This window comes from Pectinophora gossypiella, chromosome 9, assembly GCF_024362695.1.
Source record: "Pectinophora gossypiella chromosome 9, ilPecGoss1.1, whole genome shotgun sequence".
In the NCBI taxonomy this organism is placed as follows: Eukaryota; Metazoa; Arthropoda; class Insecta; order Lepidoptera; family Gelechiidae; genus Pectinophora; species Pectinophora gossypiella.
In genome coordinates this window covers 5,405,822-5,426,510 of record NC_065412.1, presented here as the reverse complement: position 1 = coordinate 5,426,510, position 20,689 = coordinate 5,405,822, and the positions used below count along the sequence as shown (strand labels likewise).

Sequence of the window (20,689 nt, the reverse complement as noted above, 5' to 3'; positions counted from 1 at the left end):
ACACCCCAGACACTTCATAGAAAAATGACATTCTTACCGTGTGCCGCCTTACCGCGTAAGTGTGAGCGAGACACACAATCTCCGCCCTCCCCCTTACTCCTTGGCGGCTTACAAGAATTTAGATTAAAGTAAGACCCAGAGGGGGTGAGATAAACCTAGCTCAGCGCCCGATACGAATTGGTGCGGGACGAAGAGTATACATAGTATTATTCTATTAATATACAAGTTTACAAGGGTAATTTATGATCAGCAAATATTAAAAGACAATGGATGTCGCCGGTTTCATCAGAACAAAATAATCTTGGATCTATTCTGATAAATGTTTGGTTAGAAGTGGCTGCGGATTATCTTGTGGTTCTGTCCATCAGGATAGGGATGCGGGCGATTATGTTTTAATGTATAACTCCCGGCAAACTTCTTGAGCATCGAGTGTCGTAGTGGGGGAAAGTTCGCGCACGTACACTTTCGTGCAAAAAAAATTAACTTTTGATTATTTTCTTAACTTCATTCAAAAAAACAATTATTATATTATTTAATTATGTAAATAAAACTAAACTTATATTATTATAGTTTATTAAAACTTATATTATATTATTATATTTAATAAAAAACTAATCGTCACGTAAGTATGATATTCCTTCCATGAGGTTGAAACCAGCAATACCAGAGCTAGTGCTAGGTTTTGGATCTGTAGACATAGACCTCGTGCTAGTAACTAATTCTTAAACTTAAACAAATGAGTAATAACAAAAAAAAACGAACAAAAGAGCAATAACAAAAACGTGACAGTTTCACTGCACGCAAGTGTATTCGGGAGTCAAAGGGACGAAGACAGAGTGCGCGGGGGAAGTATCGACTGATCTACCAATAGCCGGTCGATGCGACTCACCCGCCCCCGCGCCCCGTACCGCACCACCAAAGAGATCTAAAATTCGGTTGTGCGCAGTCAAGGTCGATGCTCAAGAAGTTTGCCGGAACCTATATATATTATGTATTCGCGAGCCGTGGTAGCCCAGTTGGTAGAACGCTTGCCTCTTACTTTGAAGTCACAGGTTCGAATCCAGCACAGGCCTAACTCAGTTCTTGTCGAATTTGTTGTTGGATTATAAATGATTATCACGTGCTCAGCGGTGAAGGAAAACTCCGTGAGGAAACCCACATTCCTGAGAAATGCATTTTCGGAGGTATGTAACCTGACCTGTATTGACCTGGTTTCCCTTTCGCGTTGGAAGGTCAGACAGGCAGTCGTTTCTGTAAAAAACCGGACCTGTCAAATGTTCAGGGTAGTGGACACTGAAAAACGGCCAAAAAAATGGTCAAAACGGCCTCTATGGTCCAGTGGTTGAGCGTTGGACTCACGATCCGGAGGCCCCGGGTTCGAATCCCGGTGGGGACATATCACAAAAATCACTTTGTGATCCCTAGTTTGGTTAGGACATTACAGGCTGATCACCTGATTGTCCGAAAGTAAGATGATCCGTACTTCGGAAGGCACGTTAAGCCGTTGGTCCCGGTTACTACTTACTGATGTAAGTAAGTAGTCGTTACATGAGTCATGTCAGGGGCCTTTGGCGGCTCAATAGTAACCCTGACACCAGGGTTGATGAGGTTGGTACGTCACCTCACAACCCACACGATAAGAAGAAGACTGAAAAACGGGATTATGCTAGGGAGATGATGATATATGTATCCGGTTGTTTGAGGGGAAGCCTGTATCCAGCAGTAAGACTTATGACGTAGGACGGACGCTATTTATGTATATATGAGTGTACGTATGTGTCACCTCCATGCCAGTCCTAGTGATGGTGATCTCGAGCGGCTCACTGTTGGACACGATGATGGTCTTGTTGGGCAGCCGTTGCGCCACCGCCTGGTTGTTGGCCGACTCGTCTGTCATGTCGATCGCTAATTGAGATTCATGAGGACGCATTATCATCTGGAATAAAATTTGTTTATAATAAAATTGTTATAAACACCTACAATATCCTTTGCCCCAACAGGGAAGGCCAAGTCGTCCACTGCTGGTTGGTGGAGAAACCTGTGGTGTAATGCACCACGTGCACTAAGAGTTGAATCACATCTGGTAGCACAGAACCGTACTTTGTTACTTGCCTCTCTTTTCTAGCACTAAGAAATTTCATTTGCTAGAGCGAGATAATGCGACTGTACGCGGGCGCTGTAATGCACTCTCGCGCTTTGTGTCGCTCTGGCTAAATACGATTCCAGTGACAGAAAAAAATGTAATCCTATAATATGGCAGTTGAGTTGTAAATTAATGAGATCGCATTAATTGTCGCACAATGTTTTTACAAACATACTTCTTGATTATTTTTGATTGTCTCATATTGCATAATGTTCTTTCTCAAAACCCAATTAAATAGATTACCTTACAAAACGTCATAACATAACCTGTATTTATTGGATATACAGGTTGTAAGAAGCTGCAGTAGTTTTAAATTATGACGATCCAAATTGTGTTGTGTTACCTAATGAATAAAGAATTTTTTGAGTTTCAGTTTGAATTGGGCTAGTTAGTAGTACAAGGAGCTAATGTTCGTACCTCAATCTTGAGCTCCCAGGGTTCGTGTCGATACTGGTAGTCGCGCATGCGCTCCACAGGCTCCACGAGCGGCTCCCACACTGCGCGCGCGATGTTGTAGTACGACACCTGCATCGCCCACGTGGATTCCATGTGGAACTAAACAATGAAAAAAACAAAAATGATGGCATTATAAAAAAAATAGTTTGATAGAGATTGTCAAAAAATTGCATTATAAAAAAGTAAAGTTTTGAAAGACTAAAAAACGCAAGTATTATTCGAACTCGAAAAAGTTAAAAGAAAGTTAAGAAGATTACAAAAAATATCGAATACGCACAACCCAGTCAAGTAAGATACTTTTGCAAAACGTCTAGAACAAAAAAAATGTTTATAAATAAGTCAAAACGAAAAGTTAGGTTGATTTTTTATTATCAGGTGGATTTAATAATAATAATACGTTCTTTATTTCAGACAGCACATGGTCCATATATCGACATACAAAATTAAATGCATGGATTGTATTTAATAATTCTATTTCTATTGTTTATTTTGTTAACTGGACGTTGTGAATATATTGGTTACCTCGGAGCTCCAGTCCTTCAATTGCCCAGTGAGCGAGGCCTGCATGACTAGCACGGGAATGGTCTCATTACCGATTTCCATTTCAAACGAAAGCACAATGGACGGACTCGACAGCAGACAGATCTCTCCCTCCGGTGCCTTCGATAACGTCAAGTCTTCCTGTGACATATCTAATGCTTCTTCAGCCTCGTCTGTGACAAATATTACCGGCGTTAGCACAAAAATAAACTTGACATTAAAACACATTAAAAAAATTGGCAGTCAACACTAATTTAACAATCACCTAAGTAAAAACCCTACTTACCAGTGTTCAAAAACCAATAGGCGTTGGGTTTGAACTCCTCAATGGCCCACAACTTGTCGTAGAATATGGCCTTGCTTTCCAGAGTCGTTGTGCTTTCTTCAGTGCTGGTTACCGTCGCCATGACGCGGTTCAACAGAGATATAATATCTGGACAGGGGGAAATTATATATTAGTGATGTTTAAATATCAAATTAAAAAAATAGAGTAATTTAGTTTGTATATTATTTTATCTATGAATTTCTAGGTGACGTCTTTGACATTACTATAATATTTTCCTGACTATCAAAGTAGTCAGTAGAAGAGCTTTTCTGATTTTTCCCGGTTTTCCAGAAATAGAATCTAACAATTAGGTCTAAGATCAAAAATAAATCTATTAACCTCTATAGGAACAGGTCTACATATCGGAGAGGACATGATCCCATAGCCCTTAAGCGCAGACCAGGTAGAAGGAAAGCACGCATCGGTTACGCTTGTGGCACTCTATGTGCCTGCATATAAAAAGTAAATGAAAGGGTCGCGGCGCAAAACAGATAGACTCTGTCTACTTTGTGGTCTGCTCCTCGGATATTTTACAAGGTTGTTAACACTTACCAGGCGAGACAGTGATCTTGATATCCGAGACAGCTATATCGACATGCATGCCAGAGTCCGGCGGCTGCGCCACGGCCAGAGACAGATACGCCGGCGCCAGCAGGTACCGCGGCGGCCCGTCGCGTTCCTCGCCGCCTAGCGTGCATACCACCATCTGAAGACCGGAGATACCGCCGTCTGCCACCATGCGCTCAGACGTTTGACGCAGCTTGAAGTGTGCTTCCATCTGTAAGGAAGTTATAGTTTCAACCCTCAATCAACCGGAGCATACTGGAGCATACTCCACCACAATGCTCCAGGCATTTCGGCTTCTAGCCCAGGACCAACGGCTTAACGTGTCTTCTGAAGCACGGAATCGTCTTACTTTTTCCGACAACCAGTTGATTCAACCTGCAATATCCTAAACTGTAGAAAATTAAGATCTTTACGCATTTGTAAGGTAATGATTTATATTGAGTGCTATCCAAACGCTGAACTACACAGCCGTATTCGTCTATGGTGACAATTTAGGAGCGTCTAAGGTTATTTTTGGGAACGCCTAAAATAAAAAAATGTATATCGAATATACTGACGTTAAGAACTAGGGCGTCGCACTTCTTCTGCTCGAGCGACTCGACGAGTATTATGTCTGGCTGCTCGATCTTGACGTTGACGGTCATCATTGACTGTTTAGGAACCATCTCTCCCGACGAATCTGACGTCAGCTTCTTTTTCTGAAACAACACGTAGACAATAACTAAGAAATGCATATACTATTACAATCACTCAAAATAATGAGATACTTTCCAGGGTACGTTCCCCAAAAAATATATAGATGGCGCTGTACGGAGTTATCTTCGTTTCACCTTCTAATTGCATGGATAACAGACATGTGCATCTTTTATATTTGTGTTTGGGTATAAATGATGACCCTTGTTATTACACTCAGCCACGACACATCTTTCGCCCACTATTGTTCTGATCAAAATAAAGAAGAGCATCATGTAGGTAGCAACCTATATAGCCACCTATATAGCTACCTATATAGGTAGCAACATAATTCTATACCATATCTGATCCAACTAGCAACAATTATTTTTATATCATCATCATCAGCCGTATGACGCCCACTGCTGGGCATAGGCCTCCCCCAAGGATCTCCACGACGATCGGTCCTGCGCTGCCCGCATCCAGCGGCTTCCCGCGACCTTCACCAGATCGTCGGTCCACCTTGTAGCGGGCCTACCCACTGAGCGTCGTCCGACACGTGGTCGCCACTCCAGAACCTTTCCGCCCCATCGGCCATCGGTTCTCCTCGCTATGTGTCCTGCCCACTGCCACTTCAGCTTTGCAATTCTCCGAGCTATGTCGGTGACTTTAGTTCTCCTGCGGATCTCCTCATTTCTGATTCGATCCAGCAGGGAAATACCGAGCATAGCTCTCTCCATTGCCCGCTGAGCGACACCGAGCCTCCTCACGAGATCCATAGTAAGCGGCCACGTCTCACTGCCGTAGGTCATCACTGGCAACACGCACTGGTCAAAGACTTTCGTCTTGAGACACTGAGGTATTCTGGACGAGAAGATATTCCGCAGCTTCTCGAACGCTGCCCATCCGAGTTGGATCCGAAGAGAGATCTCTTTCTCGAAGTTGGACTTACCTAACAGGATTATTTGTCCTAGGTAAATGTACTGGTCTACAACTTCGAGTGTAACGTTCCCAACCTGAACTGGAGTGGGTGCGACATGGTCGTTGGACATAATTTTTGTCTTTGCCATGTTCATGCTAAGACCCACTCGTTGGGATGCGTTACTGAGATGCTCGAGCATGGTGTTCAGGTCTTCCAGGGTCTCAGCCATTAGGACTATATCATCGGCAAATCGAAGGTGCGTCAGGTACTCGCCGTTGATGTTGATGCCAAATCCTTTCCAGTCCAGAAGCTTAAAAATATCCTCCAATGCAGCAGTGAACAGTTTCGGAGAGATGACATCTCCCTGTCTCACTCCTCGCTGCAGTTGGATCGGATTAGAGCTCTGGTTCTGTACTCGAACTGACATAGTGGCATTTTGGTAGAGGTCCCTTAGCACTTCGATGTACCTATGGTCCACTTGGCATCTCTGAAGAGACTGCAACACAGCCCAGGTCTCGATCGAATCAAAGGCTTTCTCATAGTCCACAAACGCCAAGCAAAGTGGCAGATTATACTCTTCGGTAGTATTATATTTTTATATATGCCTCTGCTATTCCATTATATTTTTGAATATTTTTTATAAATGCCTCTGCTATTCTATTATATTTTTGAATAATTATATACCCGAACAATGAAAAACTAGGTAATTATCACGTTAAATCTGTACATCGCATCCTCTATATATTTTTTGGAACGTAGCTTGAAAAGTTCCTCATTCTGTTTAAATAGATTTAAGATTGAAATTTCGAAACGTATCAAAGGAACAATTATTATTGGATTTAAGACTCACAGACATCATGGCGAGAGATTTCTCGGAGGAGGGCTTTAGCTCTTTGACGGGAGGCGGGGCGTGCTCCTGCGCAAGCCCCGTCGTCATGAACTCTGCTATCTTGTTCAGAAAGTCCATCGCCAGGATCAGGTTGAAACTGAATATCCTCATGTCGACTGCAAATACCACAGATCAGTCAATAAAATCAAATGGGTTTCGACATAAGCTGAGAGGAAACGAGACGTGCGGAATGAACTAATCTCAGAGTGCGAGTGAGCGAGAGAAAATATCACGCTGTCGCTCTGTCGATTGGTCGCAGTGATTGGTCGATTCCTACTCATGACCACTCATCTCCTCTTCTCTCCGCTTTAGTAGACGAAAGCCCAAGAAAATAATAATGTTATAATTTAGTAAAAAGACCTAACAAAACCGGACGTTACAACATTTTAATCATACGATGGAATAATAACTCCCACTCCATAAATTTGTAGAACATCGTCCGCCGAAGGGTATTTCCCGGACCGTTATAAACAGACCAGAGTCCGGAAGGAAGGGCGAAAATAAGCCTCATAACTTTGATTATAACTGAGGTCATAAAAAAACATAAAAAGGGAAAGAACCACTTACTAAAGGTATCATCGTTCTTCATGGTGTACGTGATATCGATCATGCTGCGGATCTTGTCTTGCGCCTCCATGATGGTTTTCTTGCCATGAAACCCTGGAGCTGATTTCTCACGCCGCCTCTCCAGATACCTAAAAAAATGCAATCTATGTTTTACACGTCCTAATAATAGCTTGATCATTTCGCTGAATAATGGTTTGGGTTTTCACTAAAGCGAAAAGAAGCAAACATGTGAAGGAATCGACCAGTCACCAAAAGAGAGAGGGAGAGATAGAACATCTTCCTTTATCTTTCACACACTGTAATTAGTGGATATCGCACGTCTCTTTTCCGCTTCCTTTGTGAGGCTTGCACGTTCCTATGACTATGAAACTGAAACTAAAAGATGTTTCAAGTAGCTTACCGAGTGATCTTAGCACCTCTGTTGGGCCGCATGTCGTCCATAGTGCAGTCGACGAGCAACAGTGAGGTGTGCATGGAGTTGTCCGAGTACATGCTGCCCTTTACCGACAGCAGCGTCAGACTGAACCGCGCCAGCTCTACGTCTGTAGGGTACTCGTTGCCTTTCTATAGGAACGAAAATTTCAACCTTCACATAGGCAAAAACGATCAAACCATTTTTATTTAAATTTAAAATTTCTTAGGCAATATTTTTTCAATTCAGATCTACATTATCAACCGACTACAAAAAAGGAGGAATTATTCAATTCGCTGTTTTTTAATGTTTGTTACTCAGAACTCATTTTTATCAAAATTCAGTTCTGATGATGGAATTCATAATATAAATCAATCTAAGTATAATAGCCGTGTTGACTCTGGCTATTTGTTAAACCTAATAACTAATTTAACCCTAAAGTTCAATCGGTGAAAAATATAGGTAAGATACTTACCGAAGTAGTAGTACTCAATAAATCAATGACGAAGCTGTCCATAGTGAATGAGAACTTCATAGTGGTTCGTAGTTGTGCTGTCTGTTCATCGGACGGCGTGCCAAGAGACCCTGACTCCAATACCACAGTGGATTTAGTCTGAACTCTGCTTGTTTGACTCTTGACAGCCGCCTTCGAAGAAGACTTGGGAATGTTCTGAGACTTCACTTTCTTCTGCCCTTCTTGAAGATTCTGATTCAAAATCTTCATGATGCTCTTGTAGTCACTGTGGCCAATCGTTATCTGAAATGTTTTGGACAATAAATATGTAGACGTTAGAAAATATCAATATGTGAAATTGATTTATAAAGTTACTGAAGCTTGTATACATATATGTTAGAGATAAAATAAGCTTTATTTTCTGGAGAATTATCAATCAGTAAACTTTAGGTTTATTTCTACGCGTTAGAAAATATACCTTATCACCCTAAGCTATACTTACTGCGATAGTATCCATTCGTCCAGAGATATCGAGGTCAGGTATAGCGCGGTACCACGAAGATAGACTTCGTCGTACGAATAATTTGATGCACGTCGGCCGAAGTAACTTGCGCTCCTGGTGCAACTCTGAATACCCCTGGTCCAAATGCGCGCATGACACCTTCATTTGTTCCAACTCTAGCGTCAATTCGTCGATCGTCACCTTCTTGCTTTCCGGCTGTTGACAAGAACGTATCGTTATTAGCTAATAAGCCCTGTCACGGACCTTTAAAAAAATATTCTGGTCTATTTACTACATTTTCGTCCTGCTGTTATTCTCATCAAGCTACATTTAACGAGGTATACTCACAGCGTCAGTGACATCAACAAAACCGTTATTCATGGTCATCTTGCCGAGGTCTACGATGATGGCGGTCATGCTCTGCGAATTCTCTGGTACTATAATAATGGGCGCGGCTAGGCGCACTTTCAACGCCACTTTAGTGGAATTTTGGTAGGCGGTCTGAGCTGTGGCGCGCGCCGCATCCGCCGCTTGAGATGACGCGTCGATGATCGCTTGTTGCGCCGTTTGGAAGTTGTTCAGGAATTCCTGTTGGTTGGGTGGTGGTATCAGCGTCAAGTATAATATTTTACAAAACATACTACACTACTACTACTACACAAAGCACAAAATCAAAGTTTAAGTGTCTATAACAATAGGACAACAGCATTACTCAAAAAACCCTCCAAGTACAATTATAAAGATAATATTACGGTCGATAGGCAACAAGTATGTTACTGGAAATTGCACTTCAAATAAAACTCATTGGCGCAAGTCCGGTATTGGGAATGAAACCGGCCACGCTCCCCGCTGGAGAAGCAAGCCGATGACATACGCATGACAGTCACTACCTTCGTAGGTAGAGAATGGTACCGATTCCGGCAAGCACAAACATAATTTAAATTTAATATGAGAGTTCCAAAATTAGCTCTATGTTTTTCTTACATTTGTTAAAGGACTGGACTAAATAACTAACTAAATAGACTTGTCGCACTAAAATAAAATTAAGTTTGCGTTTGTTAGAATCGGCATTAATGATTTATGCCATTTTTTTAATATGAAAAATCCACAAGTCCATACCAGCATAGATGAGACGAACCAGTTGAGGAATATGATCCGTAGCTGGTTGAGCTGCGCGTCAATGGACATGTCCACGTCGCCGGCAGTCGGGTACTGCTCCAGGTTATACATCACTATTTCCACGTTGATGACGTCACCTCCGAGGACTTTGAGGATCTAAAGACAGATGTCACCATCACAATGTTGTGGGTACTTGAAATATGACTTTGGACACGAATTCGCATCGTAAGTAAACGAATAACTGGTTTACGACGACCAACTACATCTATAGCACTTGAAAACTTGCTTTTGACTTCAATAACATTTACAACAAGACAACTCGTTAGTACACAACTCCTTCGCGAGGAATATAGCTAATTCGCACGAGTTACAATATATATATCTCACCTCCTTATGTATTGAACCAGGGTTGGGATCCTTCACGCTTATCGAGGATATGGAGCAGTCGACCTTAGTGTACGAAGCCTTGATAACCATTCCCGCCCCTGCGCCCTGCAGCTCGATAATCGACAATGAACGCCGGTCCGTCGCGAACTCTATCTCGACTTTGCGAATTAACGCAATCATCTTCATTTGAATGCTCTCCACCAACTTTTTGCCAGATGGTTTTGCGACGTTCACTAATAGATATGAAAATTCAGTATCAGGATCTAATTTACAGACAAGTAGAGCTAGATTGGTGTATGTAAATAGTCATCATCTCCCAGCGTTAACCTGAAGATTTGACAGGTTCAGTTATTTGACACAAGCGACTATCTGACCAACCATCCAACCCGCCAAGGGGTGGTCCAATACAAGTAAGGTCACATTCCTTCGAAACGCACTTCTCGGGAATGTGAGTTTCCTCACGATGTTTTCCTTCACCGATAAACACTTGATAATCATTGATCGTGTCATTATTAACGTGTATTTAAATTGCGTTGTTTAGATTTTAACCAACAAATTAAGCGGACCTTGTGAAAACGGAATAACGCTAGGGAGATGTCAACCTTCGTTAAAACTTCTCGTCTGTTCCAATAGATCAATTACGTATAAATGTCACTTTATATTGAAGAACGGAAAAAATATTTTAAAACCTAGAATAACCTAAAATAACCAATTTACATCCTCAACAAGTTTCATAACTACATGTCCTTTACCTTTAGACTTGGAAACTAAGAACTCTTCTTCCTCCATAATAGTTTCTAGCGGTCCAGCATTCGCAATTCTATCTACAGAGTTCTGTATCGCCTGCAGCCGAGTCTGGTACTCGTTTATGACCACTAAGATCTCCTGTAGACTCTCGAGATGAAATAGAACCTTCAATGTAGTGAAGTCCAACTCGATCAGCTGTTCCACTGAGCCGTACACGCTTCTAAACTCCGGGCACTTTTTGTCTACCTGCAAATTTTGATGTGTTCTAGATTGTTCTTAACCTTTGACAAAATAAGTAATATGTGCTTTCAAAAATAATTTTCACGCTAGATTTGTCATACAAACGCAGTTTTATAGTAGCGACATTTTTTTTTTTGGGGTTTTGCGTTCCTAGTAAAAGCAGAAGAAAAAGACAAAAACAAATCCACCACTATTATGGGAAGACCTGTTAGTATGAAAGGGGTACGAAAGAGTACATACATTTCATATAAATAACTACCCCGTTAATAAACCTGTCAATACTCACATTACAATACGTAATAGTAAACAAGTACTGCGTGCTGACGTTGTCGGTGTTATCGCCGGTCCTCTCTTCAGGAGTCTCGATCATATCGAGCATCTGATGGCCGACCCTGTGGTGCGACAGGTTAATTGACCCCAGCCGCACCATAGCTTCGAGGTTAAATGTCTTCTGCGTCACAGTCAGCTCCAGAGAGTTCAATGAGAACACGAGGAATTTGTCGTAACCGCGCTCAGCGTCGAACGTCTTGCGATTCACGCAAAGTACTAGTTCTAGAGTGAAAAAACAAAAGACAATCATTTAAAAGGGTTTTCAGGAATACCGAATACATGAGGGAACTTTTGAAAGTGCGCCCTACTCCCTTCGGTGGCGCTATTTTTTGGCTGTTCTGCCTAAAGTGTCTACAAGTAAGTGCGTCAAACCAACAAGATATCCTAATGTACAGTTAGTGTAGCTTTATCGTGAAAAAATATTTGCTCCAATAAATTTGCTAACTGTCCTTCATTTCCTTACCTTTCATGATAAAGAAGGCCTCAACTTCAGTAAGCTGCACGGTGGGTTCCTCTATCTTGTTCTGAGAGCGCGCAGAGTCCCGCTTCTGCTTCTCCGCGGGGTCTAAGTACTTGAGCAGCGACAGACTTGATGACTTTGATTCACTCGACTGTTGGTTTCATAAGATTTGATAAATGAGCCTGTTGAAGTTTTGGAATACTTTTGACTCTCACTTCCACGGGGATACTTTATAGTGCTTCACGATTTTCACGTGGCTTACTAAGCTCAGAGTCATCCCACTCTTGGACAATCAGGAGATACAAAGTACGAAAAATGATGTACGAATATAAGTTAACATAATACCAGTGATTGGTTTTTGCTGTTTTTGCAATTAGAATGATTCTAAACGGAACAATTACCCTTGAAACGAAATGATTAATCTTACGTGAATTAACCACATACAAAATCTAATTCACTATGTAACAAATTACCAGCTAGTGTATATTATTTTACTACGAAATAGTACTATGACTTTTGTTTAATGCTAATAAAAGTGTACTTCGTTACTGGTGATTCTAATTTATATATTTGTTTTACATTATTTTACCCCAGGCAAATCCTTGGTATCTGTATTCATAACATTGTCTCCCATGACTTCGCCAGTCGTCAAATAAGCAATTTGTTGTATAGTTATCTTTAAACAAAATAAAGTAACTAGATAAGAGTAAACGGCGAAAATAATGCTGGAGAGTTTCATTACACAAATTATACTATACGTACCTTTAGTTGAGTAGATTCTTCAGAATGCGGCAGTGGCATACTAACCAATATCTCACATAACGTCAGTAACCTGTGAACAATAAATAAATATTGTGTCTATTTGGGACTCCTACGCAATTAATTCATATTTATCTATTTCACAACAATACTAAGATGACACGATTGTAGTAAATATGCGAGAGTTGATACTATAAGCAAAGTATTAAAGTAGAAATTCATAAATTCTTTTTCTGAGAAAAAACATTTTTGACACGCAAACACCAGAAAGCCAGAAACATCTCATTACGTCGTATGTAACATTGAAATTGTTCTAACTCACCTGTCCTGTGAAACGCTGATAGCAATTTTCTCCAGTTCGCCCATAACTTTGGTCTTGGGCAAGCGAGGGTCGTCGCTGATCAGACACTTGTGTATCTGTATGACTAGGTTCGTGGGCTGCAGCAGATGCAACGACGTGGCTTCATTCGACACTATCGCAGACATCCAATCTTCACCCTTTTTCGCCACTACGATCTGTAGGTAAAACCGTGATCGTACATGAATACTTGATTGCTAAAATTGCATACAACACCAACAACGACAACATCAAACAACATCAGGCGAATCTGCGACACAGCCCCCTAGTCACTGATAAGCTCTTTAAAATTTCATAATTTTAAACCATCAAGGCCGTACAGAAATAACTGTCATACCCGATAAATGTGTTTCGGAAGTATGTGATCTAACTTGTAATTGCTTTTGTAAAAAATCGGACCTGTCAAATAATCAGGATAGGTCGGACCTTTTGCAAAACGGGAGACGTAATGTAACGCCAGACAGAAATGACTTCTGTTTTGCGCCGCGTCTTTTTCATATTTTATATACAAGTACTTCGAGCGTAGTGTTTGTAGCGTTTCAGATGCTAGCTTTTAGCGTGCCATAAGAGTACACGGTGCGCGGTGTGCACCGTCTGTGTAGCTTTCGCCTTGTTACCTGCATCTCGGTGAGCCCCAGAGTGATCTTGTCGTAGCTGTGCTTGGTGATTTCGCGCAGCACGCGGATGTCGTCGGCACCCTCGCGGTACATCTTGGCCACGTCCAGTTTGTGCTGTCGCGGCGCTGACTTCACCGATATGGCACCGAGTTTCAACACCACGCACTGCTCATCGCTGTGAGAGTTTAAATATATATCATTTGATAATGAATAGTCTCACAGTTCCTCAATCAAATATAGGAGTATCCCTTCTAAACGTAGCAATATTGTTTATTATATCACCCTGCAGCAGCTTCGCCTAAAAACATTACTTAATAAGTGTTGTGATATGAACGGAAATGTAGTGAAAGAAATGAAAAAGGGATGCTTAGATGATTTGGACTTTGAACATGTAGAGAGAATGAATGATAGTAGTCTTACGAACCAGACTTGAACAGACTTTTACCATACAAACATTCTTCTTTCATGTTATCGGTATTTGCGTAATACCCAATATTTAATTTGATTGGTGGAACTTACCCTTTGTATTTGCCGGTCTGCGGTATTACGATGTAGGAGGCGGCGATGTCGATGTCCAGGTCAATGAACGTGTGTTGGTGTACGGCGTATTGCATGCCCAGCGCGGACTTCTCTTTCAGGTCCGACAGCTTGTTCTCTGCCGCAGTTTGTAAACTGAAATTACAAGAAGTAGATTGACTCCTTGATAGTCGGGCAGAGATATAGTAGCATAGTGCGAAAGAGACAAGAGATATAAGTCATTATACCCGTGCTATGTTTTAAACTTCGTACATGAGCCATGTAACTGATAATCGCTTTTTGAATAGAATTTTGTATCAAATTTCCTAAACGAGAATAATTATGATAATTATATTAGATTAATAAGACAGAGTCCTTTGACAGCAGTGTTAGAGTTATAATTGAGCCGCAGAAGGCTTCACTAATCACTACTCTTTTTCCTTTTCGGCGAATAAGGAAATGACGGATATAGCTTAAAATAAAATTATGAGGTGTCTGCAGGAATCGGAGTCATTATTGCTGAAAAAAGCTTTGTTTTAAAACTATAACACATATTTACCAGCTGATGTGATAAAGCAGCATTTTAGTCATTCGAAATTAACGAGTTTCATATACTCACGTTGTCAAAGCGGAGGAGTCCGTTGGAGGTTTAAAAACTTCTACGATTTCTATAACAGTTTGTGCGTCGTATACTATTTGTAGAGGTCGAGCCAACACTTTTACTCTTTGGTTACATGACTCATCTGAAAAAACAACGAAATAGTTTAGGTTAGGTTAGTTATCCTACAAAATAGATAAATCTTTAATTCAAACAAATTTAAACAGTCCAAGAAACATTAACAAACCAATTGTTCTGTAATTAATCGGTCAGTCTATTCTGTCATTTAGCCAAATCTTACAAATGCCTCTATCATCAACATTCTAGTACAAGGATCGCTATTCAGAACAGCAGAACCATTATAAATCCAAGTTGATGTTTCATAACTTTCTGGAGGTTTCCTAAGTTCTAATTTCAAGTAGCGAATAGAGAATAGGAATGTTTCTTACCAATAGGATTCGTCTCGAAAAGGACATTTAACAAGTTGACGTCCTGCGTCACCTCTTTGGAGACAACCAAAAGCGGCAAAAAGTCGCCCTGCTGGACTCCGGAGACGGTAAATGTGTGCATATCAACATCCACTCTGAAATCAAATGAAGTATCTTTAGTATGACGCGACACTATATACGTAATGTGTACTTAGATCGTATAAATCAATGTACACAAGATCTGGCGGAACTCCTAAAATATCCAATAGTAGAACTGTAAGCTGTACCTAGTACCGTTCTGTTTCATTCAGTCTTGAGTAGTAAGTTACTTACAGTTTCATGATCAAATTGTCCAAATGGCCCCGATTCAAAGCACTATATTCCATAACGGATGGAGGGTGTATTTACTTATAGAGAAGGCGTATTAAATGAAGGACATATCAAACACTAATAAGTTGTTAATCATTACATACCTGATAGCATTAGCGCTAGGCCGTTGCGAAGTGTGCAGAGACACGGCGTCAACGCTGGCAGTCAGAACGGGCATCGTGTCACCAACCACCGTCAGTTTCAGACGCTCCAGGAAGAATTCGCCCTCCACCGCAACATACTCCGTCGGTAAGTGTAAAGGACTGGTGTTCTCTTGATAGTCAATCGCACGGAACAACTTCTCCTTTTCGTCCGAGGTCATTGCGTTTTGGAACTGTTTCACTGTTGAGGAAAGAGAAATTGTGAGACTGGCGAAGGATGCAAGTAAATTGGGTGAGCCGTGTCAGAAGCTTGTGACGGAGCAATAATAAGTGTTATGTTTGGGTCGGTTGGGACAGTCTTCGAGTTTACAACCCACAAGAAGAAGAGCCATAATAAAAAATCTCCAACGTATTCTCATGATCACATTCCCGTGTATCCCAATCATCATAAACGTACTATATATAGCCATCGACCTAGTGGAATATTTAATCAGTTACTTTGCGCAAGTGCTTGATAAAACATTATATTGTTATTAGTATAAAACATACTCAATGAAAAAGGCACGGAAGTTCGTCACCATCACAAACGGTATAAAACGGTGGTTAATAGGCGTGAACAGCTGCATTATGTTAATTACGTTTTACATTGCAACCATTGCAAATAATGTAGATTTACAATAGTTAACGGTTTGAAGTAAAAAAGTTTATACGTAGAATACATTTTGGAAGAATTTTTTTTAATTTATAAGTCGAGCGAGAATCACAGGCCGAAAATTCTTTCGAAAAAAAATTAACACTATTCAGCTTTTTAAACTAGAATGCTGTTGCATCTAACTGCTACATGAACTAGAAAAAGATAAATGGAGCGAGACAGTTGCCCTGCAATATGATGATTACATTTTTTTAAAGTAAGAAACCGCGGGTCCTTACATCGTACTTACATATATCAGTTTCTGCGCTAATCTGTTCATCTTTGGAGGTGCCCCCAGACCACCAACTGCTGAACCAACCGCGGGTCTTTCGCGCCTCTTCTTCTAATCTGCCAAGTCTTTCCACCTGGGAAGAGTGATAACAAGGTTTATCACTAAACCAGTACATGCAAATCTAATACATAAAAGTTTAGCACAGAACCAAATTGAAAGTTGCATAAGAAACATTTCTTGGATAATTCTTATCAGTGAGCGTATTCAAACACCCTGTTCCAAAGTAATACATAATCTCAGGTTCCCGACAAAACCGAAGGTTTCTTATTCTTAACACTTACTTCCATTTCTATCCTTTGCCTGATGACGACTAAATTCAGGAGATCTAGTTTCTTTTCAGCCTCGTCTAGCGTACTTTGTTGCTCGGTGCTCACTTTGCCCCGGTTAATCAATTTATTCTGGTACGCAGACGCATAGTCCTTGCACAACATACGATGTTGCAGCATATGGTTCCAATCCCAATTTCTACGCTTACGTAGAACTTCCTCTTCTAGAACACACTTATACGCGAACTTCCACCATGCCTTGTAGTGGCCTCTATATGTTCTTACATCTGGACGGTACTTCCTGGAAGAAGCTGCTATTTTTAGAAGAGTTCATAAAATATTGTTACCATTATAGATAATTAAATCGTTTTAATTTTTGCTCCAAATCAACCTGGAAATATAATATAACAAGCTCACAACTATATCCTCATTGGGGTAACCTCACCTCAGCTTCTGTTAGCCCAACGAGATGGCGGTGAGCCATATTGCCGTATATAATGGTCGAGCCAACTGTTAGTGAAAACTGCACTTAAGATAAATTATATCTCATTCGTGCAAGTCCGGTACAGGGGTGCGAACCGACAAGCAAACCGGTGTACCACAAGTGATCAGGAAATATTCCCCGCTTAATTTGAATTGTATCGTAAATGGCAACACATTCATAATCTAGTAGTAGATTTCAAATGCAAAATTATATCACATCATATACATAAGTAGGTATGTTCCGTTAATGTAAAACAAGTATGCACTCTGGCAAACACCTTGCCATACTTATCTAAGCAAACAAATCTCACCTCAATCACCATATTGTTTACACCTTTTACAGCATGATAAGTGTACATACACGTTACCAAGTTTGAATGAGCTGTATGCTCGTTTGAAATGTATTTATGTGGAGACCACGGTCGGATAGTCAATTAGCATAAGCAAATCAACAAACCTGTAAGGTGCGCCTTTGTTCATTCTGTCCATGGAATCTGCTAGAAGCATCATGTCCTGGTATTGTGCCCTGGTGAGACTGATAGATAGCTCTTGCATGTCTAAACTCAAGATTACCTTCGGAATGGTAAACTTTGGTATATCGAGTTCAGGCTTCGTGTTCAGTTTTAGTTTCGCAGTTGCGTTTATTGGACCCAATGCTGGAATTCACAGAGTTATGTATTATTCTACCATACCAATAAGGTCTGTTTATAATCAAGTCAAGTTGTTACAGTAAATGTATAAAGTACTATAAGCAACTAAATGACGATACGTAATCACTATCATTTCGACTCATAAAATCAGAAAATAACGAAATGTCATTGAATCCTAAGTTCTTAAAACCCAAAAGTAAACAAAGATTTACCTCTAGTCTCAGTAGTACGGTTGTTTTGTCCGGCCCCGAACTACTGATACCAAAAAAGTCTCATTAGTACGGTTATGACGTCAAACCGAACTTATGTGACTTTTTTGGTATCAGTAGTCCGGTTAAGGAGGTTATATAAAAATCACAAAAAGTATTAGAAAGCGAAATATTTTTTATTAAATAGTAAATAATATTGAACGAAAATAATTTTCTTTGTAAAAAACATAACTTACTTACTTCTTGTACTTAACTTCAGTACCTCAGTACTACTTCAGTACTCATATTTAATAGTAAAAATCGGAACCAAAATAATTTTCTTTGTGAAAAAATTAGAACCTGTTCTTCTGCCTAACTTCCCTTCTTCATTCATTTCATCTCTTCTACTCATATTAAGATGCTATATACGATGCAATTTTATTTTAGATATGCCAACGTTCACTGCAGAGTGAGCTTTGCCCGAATGCCGGCTGTTATTTAAAGCCCTTCGGACTCGTGGTCTCACCAGGTTTTGCCCACCACTAACCGAACTACAGCTATAGGCTCAACAGTTCGGTTTGACGTCATAACCGTACTAATGAGACTAAAAAGGGCTCAGTAGTACGTGACCGGACAAAACAACCGTACTACTGAGACTAGAGGAAGATTTACTATGAATCATAATCATTTGCAATGTAATCAGTTAAGAATACAAAAAAAACCGTGTATACAAGTATGAACAGGTAATTCATCAGATAAGATAAGATAAACTTATAATACTTCAAAGGATTCACCATATTTATAGAAATCAGGCTGAGAATTCTTCGTAGCTATTTCAGCTTTCAACCTTTCTTTGATCTTCTCTGGTTCCGACCTTGAATATAATTCCGTCGTCGGGTTCCAATATATCGCTAATCCTTCCAAAGACAATATCTGCAAACGAAAATAGAAAATTATTGAAATGTTTACTAAATTGATAACACTGTTATGTCTTATCCGATAGCAATGTTTCCCATTTACTAGGTGAGACGTGTTTTGCATTTTATACCATCTATTTAGCATACTTATTTTTTCTTGGAACAACGATTGAATAGGTACCTAATGTCAAATTGTCCATAACGTCCAAGAATATATTCTATAATCTAAAACCTTTGGTGCAGCTGATCATTAGTGTTAGATATGTGCTGCTCCGCATGTAGAAGAATGTAAAGTCGACGGCCATGATGAACACAAGTTCTCCAAGGTTAGGTACAACCCTAACCTACGCCGGAGGTCTGGGGGGTTAAAAATACCACATCGAAGCAATTCATCTAAAAAAGCAATATTGCTATTTGACATTTGTTTGTTTGTGAAATGACAGGACCGCGAAAAATGGAAAGAGGAAGGGGAGGCCTTTGCCCAGCAGTGGCATCTTATAGGATAGATTAGATTAGATTGGATTAGACATTTGTGTGCATTGCGCACTTACTTTTATATGCGCAACTGTCAAATTGCAATAATGCTTTTTTAGATGAATTGCTTCGATGTGGCCTTTTTAACCCCCCTGAGGTGGCTACTAACTAGACCACAACCTTCGGTTGATTGACTGGAAGCTTGTGTCCGGTGTTTCACTTCTCCTGTTAAAAACTTACTTTAAAAATCTTTGTAACAGCTTCTTGAATGACAGTCTGCTTCCAATTCTCGTCAGTAGTGTGGACAGAGAGATTGTGAAGAGTAATTCCAAAGGAGAATGGCGCTTTTACGTTAGTAATACTGTCCTCATATCGTATGTGAATGTCTGTGATCGTCAGCTGAACGTTCTTGATGATCTGCGTCACCAACTTCTCGACGAATGTCTCGTCGAGTTTGTTTTCATCTAAAAATAATTATGTAATTACCAACAAAATTTAAAAAAGTGAGTCCTCATATTTAGACTGTTTAGTTAAACGTCTCTTCCTTTAATAATAATTTACTATTCCATGTCAATCGTTCATTTTTCACATTTGTTTTTTCGAGATGACTTTAGGTCGCTAAATATATCGTTAAAAATACAATAAACAGAAGGCGAAGCGTTTTCATTTTTCATACAAGTTTTGTAGCTGGCTGTACATTAAATTCAATGTTATTTTATGAAATCCAAAAACGTACTATAGTCCGTTCAAGAATGATCTTCATAAAAGGTAAACAAATATGGCTGCCGATATTTTTTATCTGTGTCAAACTGCATACTAGTGAATTGATTTTAGCTCAAGTTATTTTATCAAAATGAACTGACTCTCTTGGGTTGTTTGAATATTTTGTATGATAATATTAAAATATATATTGTATGTTTCTTTGTGGTTATACTAACTCACTTTGAAAGTCATTTTTTCTGCGCATTTCGGCTTATTAAGTACAGTACACTCACTTAAGTTATTCACGGAACTGACTCGTTTTCCTGACCTGAATGAAATGTCTCATCACTAATCGTCAAATTGACAGTTAGCCACTAGCCACAGATTAACAAGAATTTATGATGTCAACTTTTTTGTGTGAGTTTTTGTTTGATTTTTGTTTTTACATGAAAAAATGTGTTTTTAATAATTATTTTACGTTAATTTCACATTTAGCTAAGAAATCATACATCTATTGAGTGCTACGGATGTTATTAGAAGAATACTTT

General features: G+C 39.9%; 1 protein-coding gene across 7 annotated transcripts in view; it reads right to left on the bottom strand.

Moving 5' to 3' along the window:
• The window catches only part of LOC126369849 (intermembrane lipid transfer protein Vps13), a 45,359-nt gene that overhangs the window by 20,943 nt on the left and 3,727 nt on the right, over window positions 1-20,689 (bottom strand). For all 7 annotated transcript variants that reach the window (XM_050014413.1, XM_050014414.1, XM_050014416.1 and 4 more), the window contains exons 4-32: window positions 19,680-19,903; window positions 18,843-18,981; window positions 17,668-17,866; window positions 16,743-17,028; window positions 16,420-16,534; window positions 15,482-15,719; window positions 15,030-15,163; window positions 14,602-14,725; window positions 13,986-14,138; window positions 13,467-13,641; window positions 12,814-13,007; window positions 12,495-12,564; window positions 11,736-11,883; window positions 11,229-11,494; window positions 10,708-10,948; window positions 9,956-10,188; window positions 9,569-9,724; window positions 8,798-9,037; window positions 8,450-8,665; window positions 7,969-8,250; window positions 7,482-7,645; window positions 7,082-7,209; window positions 6,476-6,630; window positions 4,589-4,729; window positions 4,017-4,242; window positions 3,426-3,572; window positions 3,122-3,312; window positions 2,561-2,698; window positions 1,784-1,936 (exon numbers count right to left, since the gene is read on the bottom strand). In XM_050014413.1, coding sequence (XP_049870370.1) covers window positions 1,784-1,936; window positions 2,561-2,698; window positions 3,122-3,312; window positions 3,426-3,572; window positions 4,017-4,242; window positions 4,589-4,729; window positions 6,476-6,630; window positions 7,082-7,209; window positions 7,482-7,645; window positions 7,969-8,250; window positions 8,450-8,665; window positions 8,798-9,037; window positions 9,569-9,724; window positions 9,956-10,188; window positions 10,708-10,948; window positions 11,229-11,494; window positions 11,736-11,883; window positions 12,495-12,564; window positions 12,814-13,007; window positions 13,467-13,641; window positions 13,986-14,138; window positions 14,602-14,725; window positions 15,030-15,163; window positions 15,482-15,719; window positions 16,420-16,534; window positions 16,743-17,028; window positions 17,668-17,866; window positions 18,843-18,981; window positions 19,680-19,903 — 5,276 coding nt within the window. The remainder of the gene's footprint in view (window positions 1-1,783; window positions 1,937-2,560; window positions 2,699-3,121; window positions 3,313-3,425; window positions 3,573-4,016; window positions 4,243-4,588; window positions 4,730-6,475; window positions 6,631-7,081; window positions 7,210-7,481; window positions 7,646-7,968; window positions 8,251-8,449; window positions 8,666-8,797; window positions 9,038-9,568; window positions 9,725-9,955; window positions 10,189-10,707; window positions 10,949-11,228; window positions 11,495-11,735; window positions 11,884-12,494; window positions 12,565-12,813; window positions 13,008-13,466; window positions 13,642-13,985; window positions 14,139-14,601; window positions 14,726-15,029; window positions 15,164-15,481; window positions 15,720-16,419; window positions 16,535-16,742; window positions 17,029-17,667; window positions 17,867-18,842; window positions 18,982-19,679; window positions 19,904-20,689) is intronic.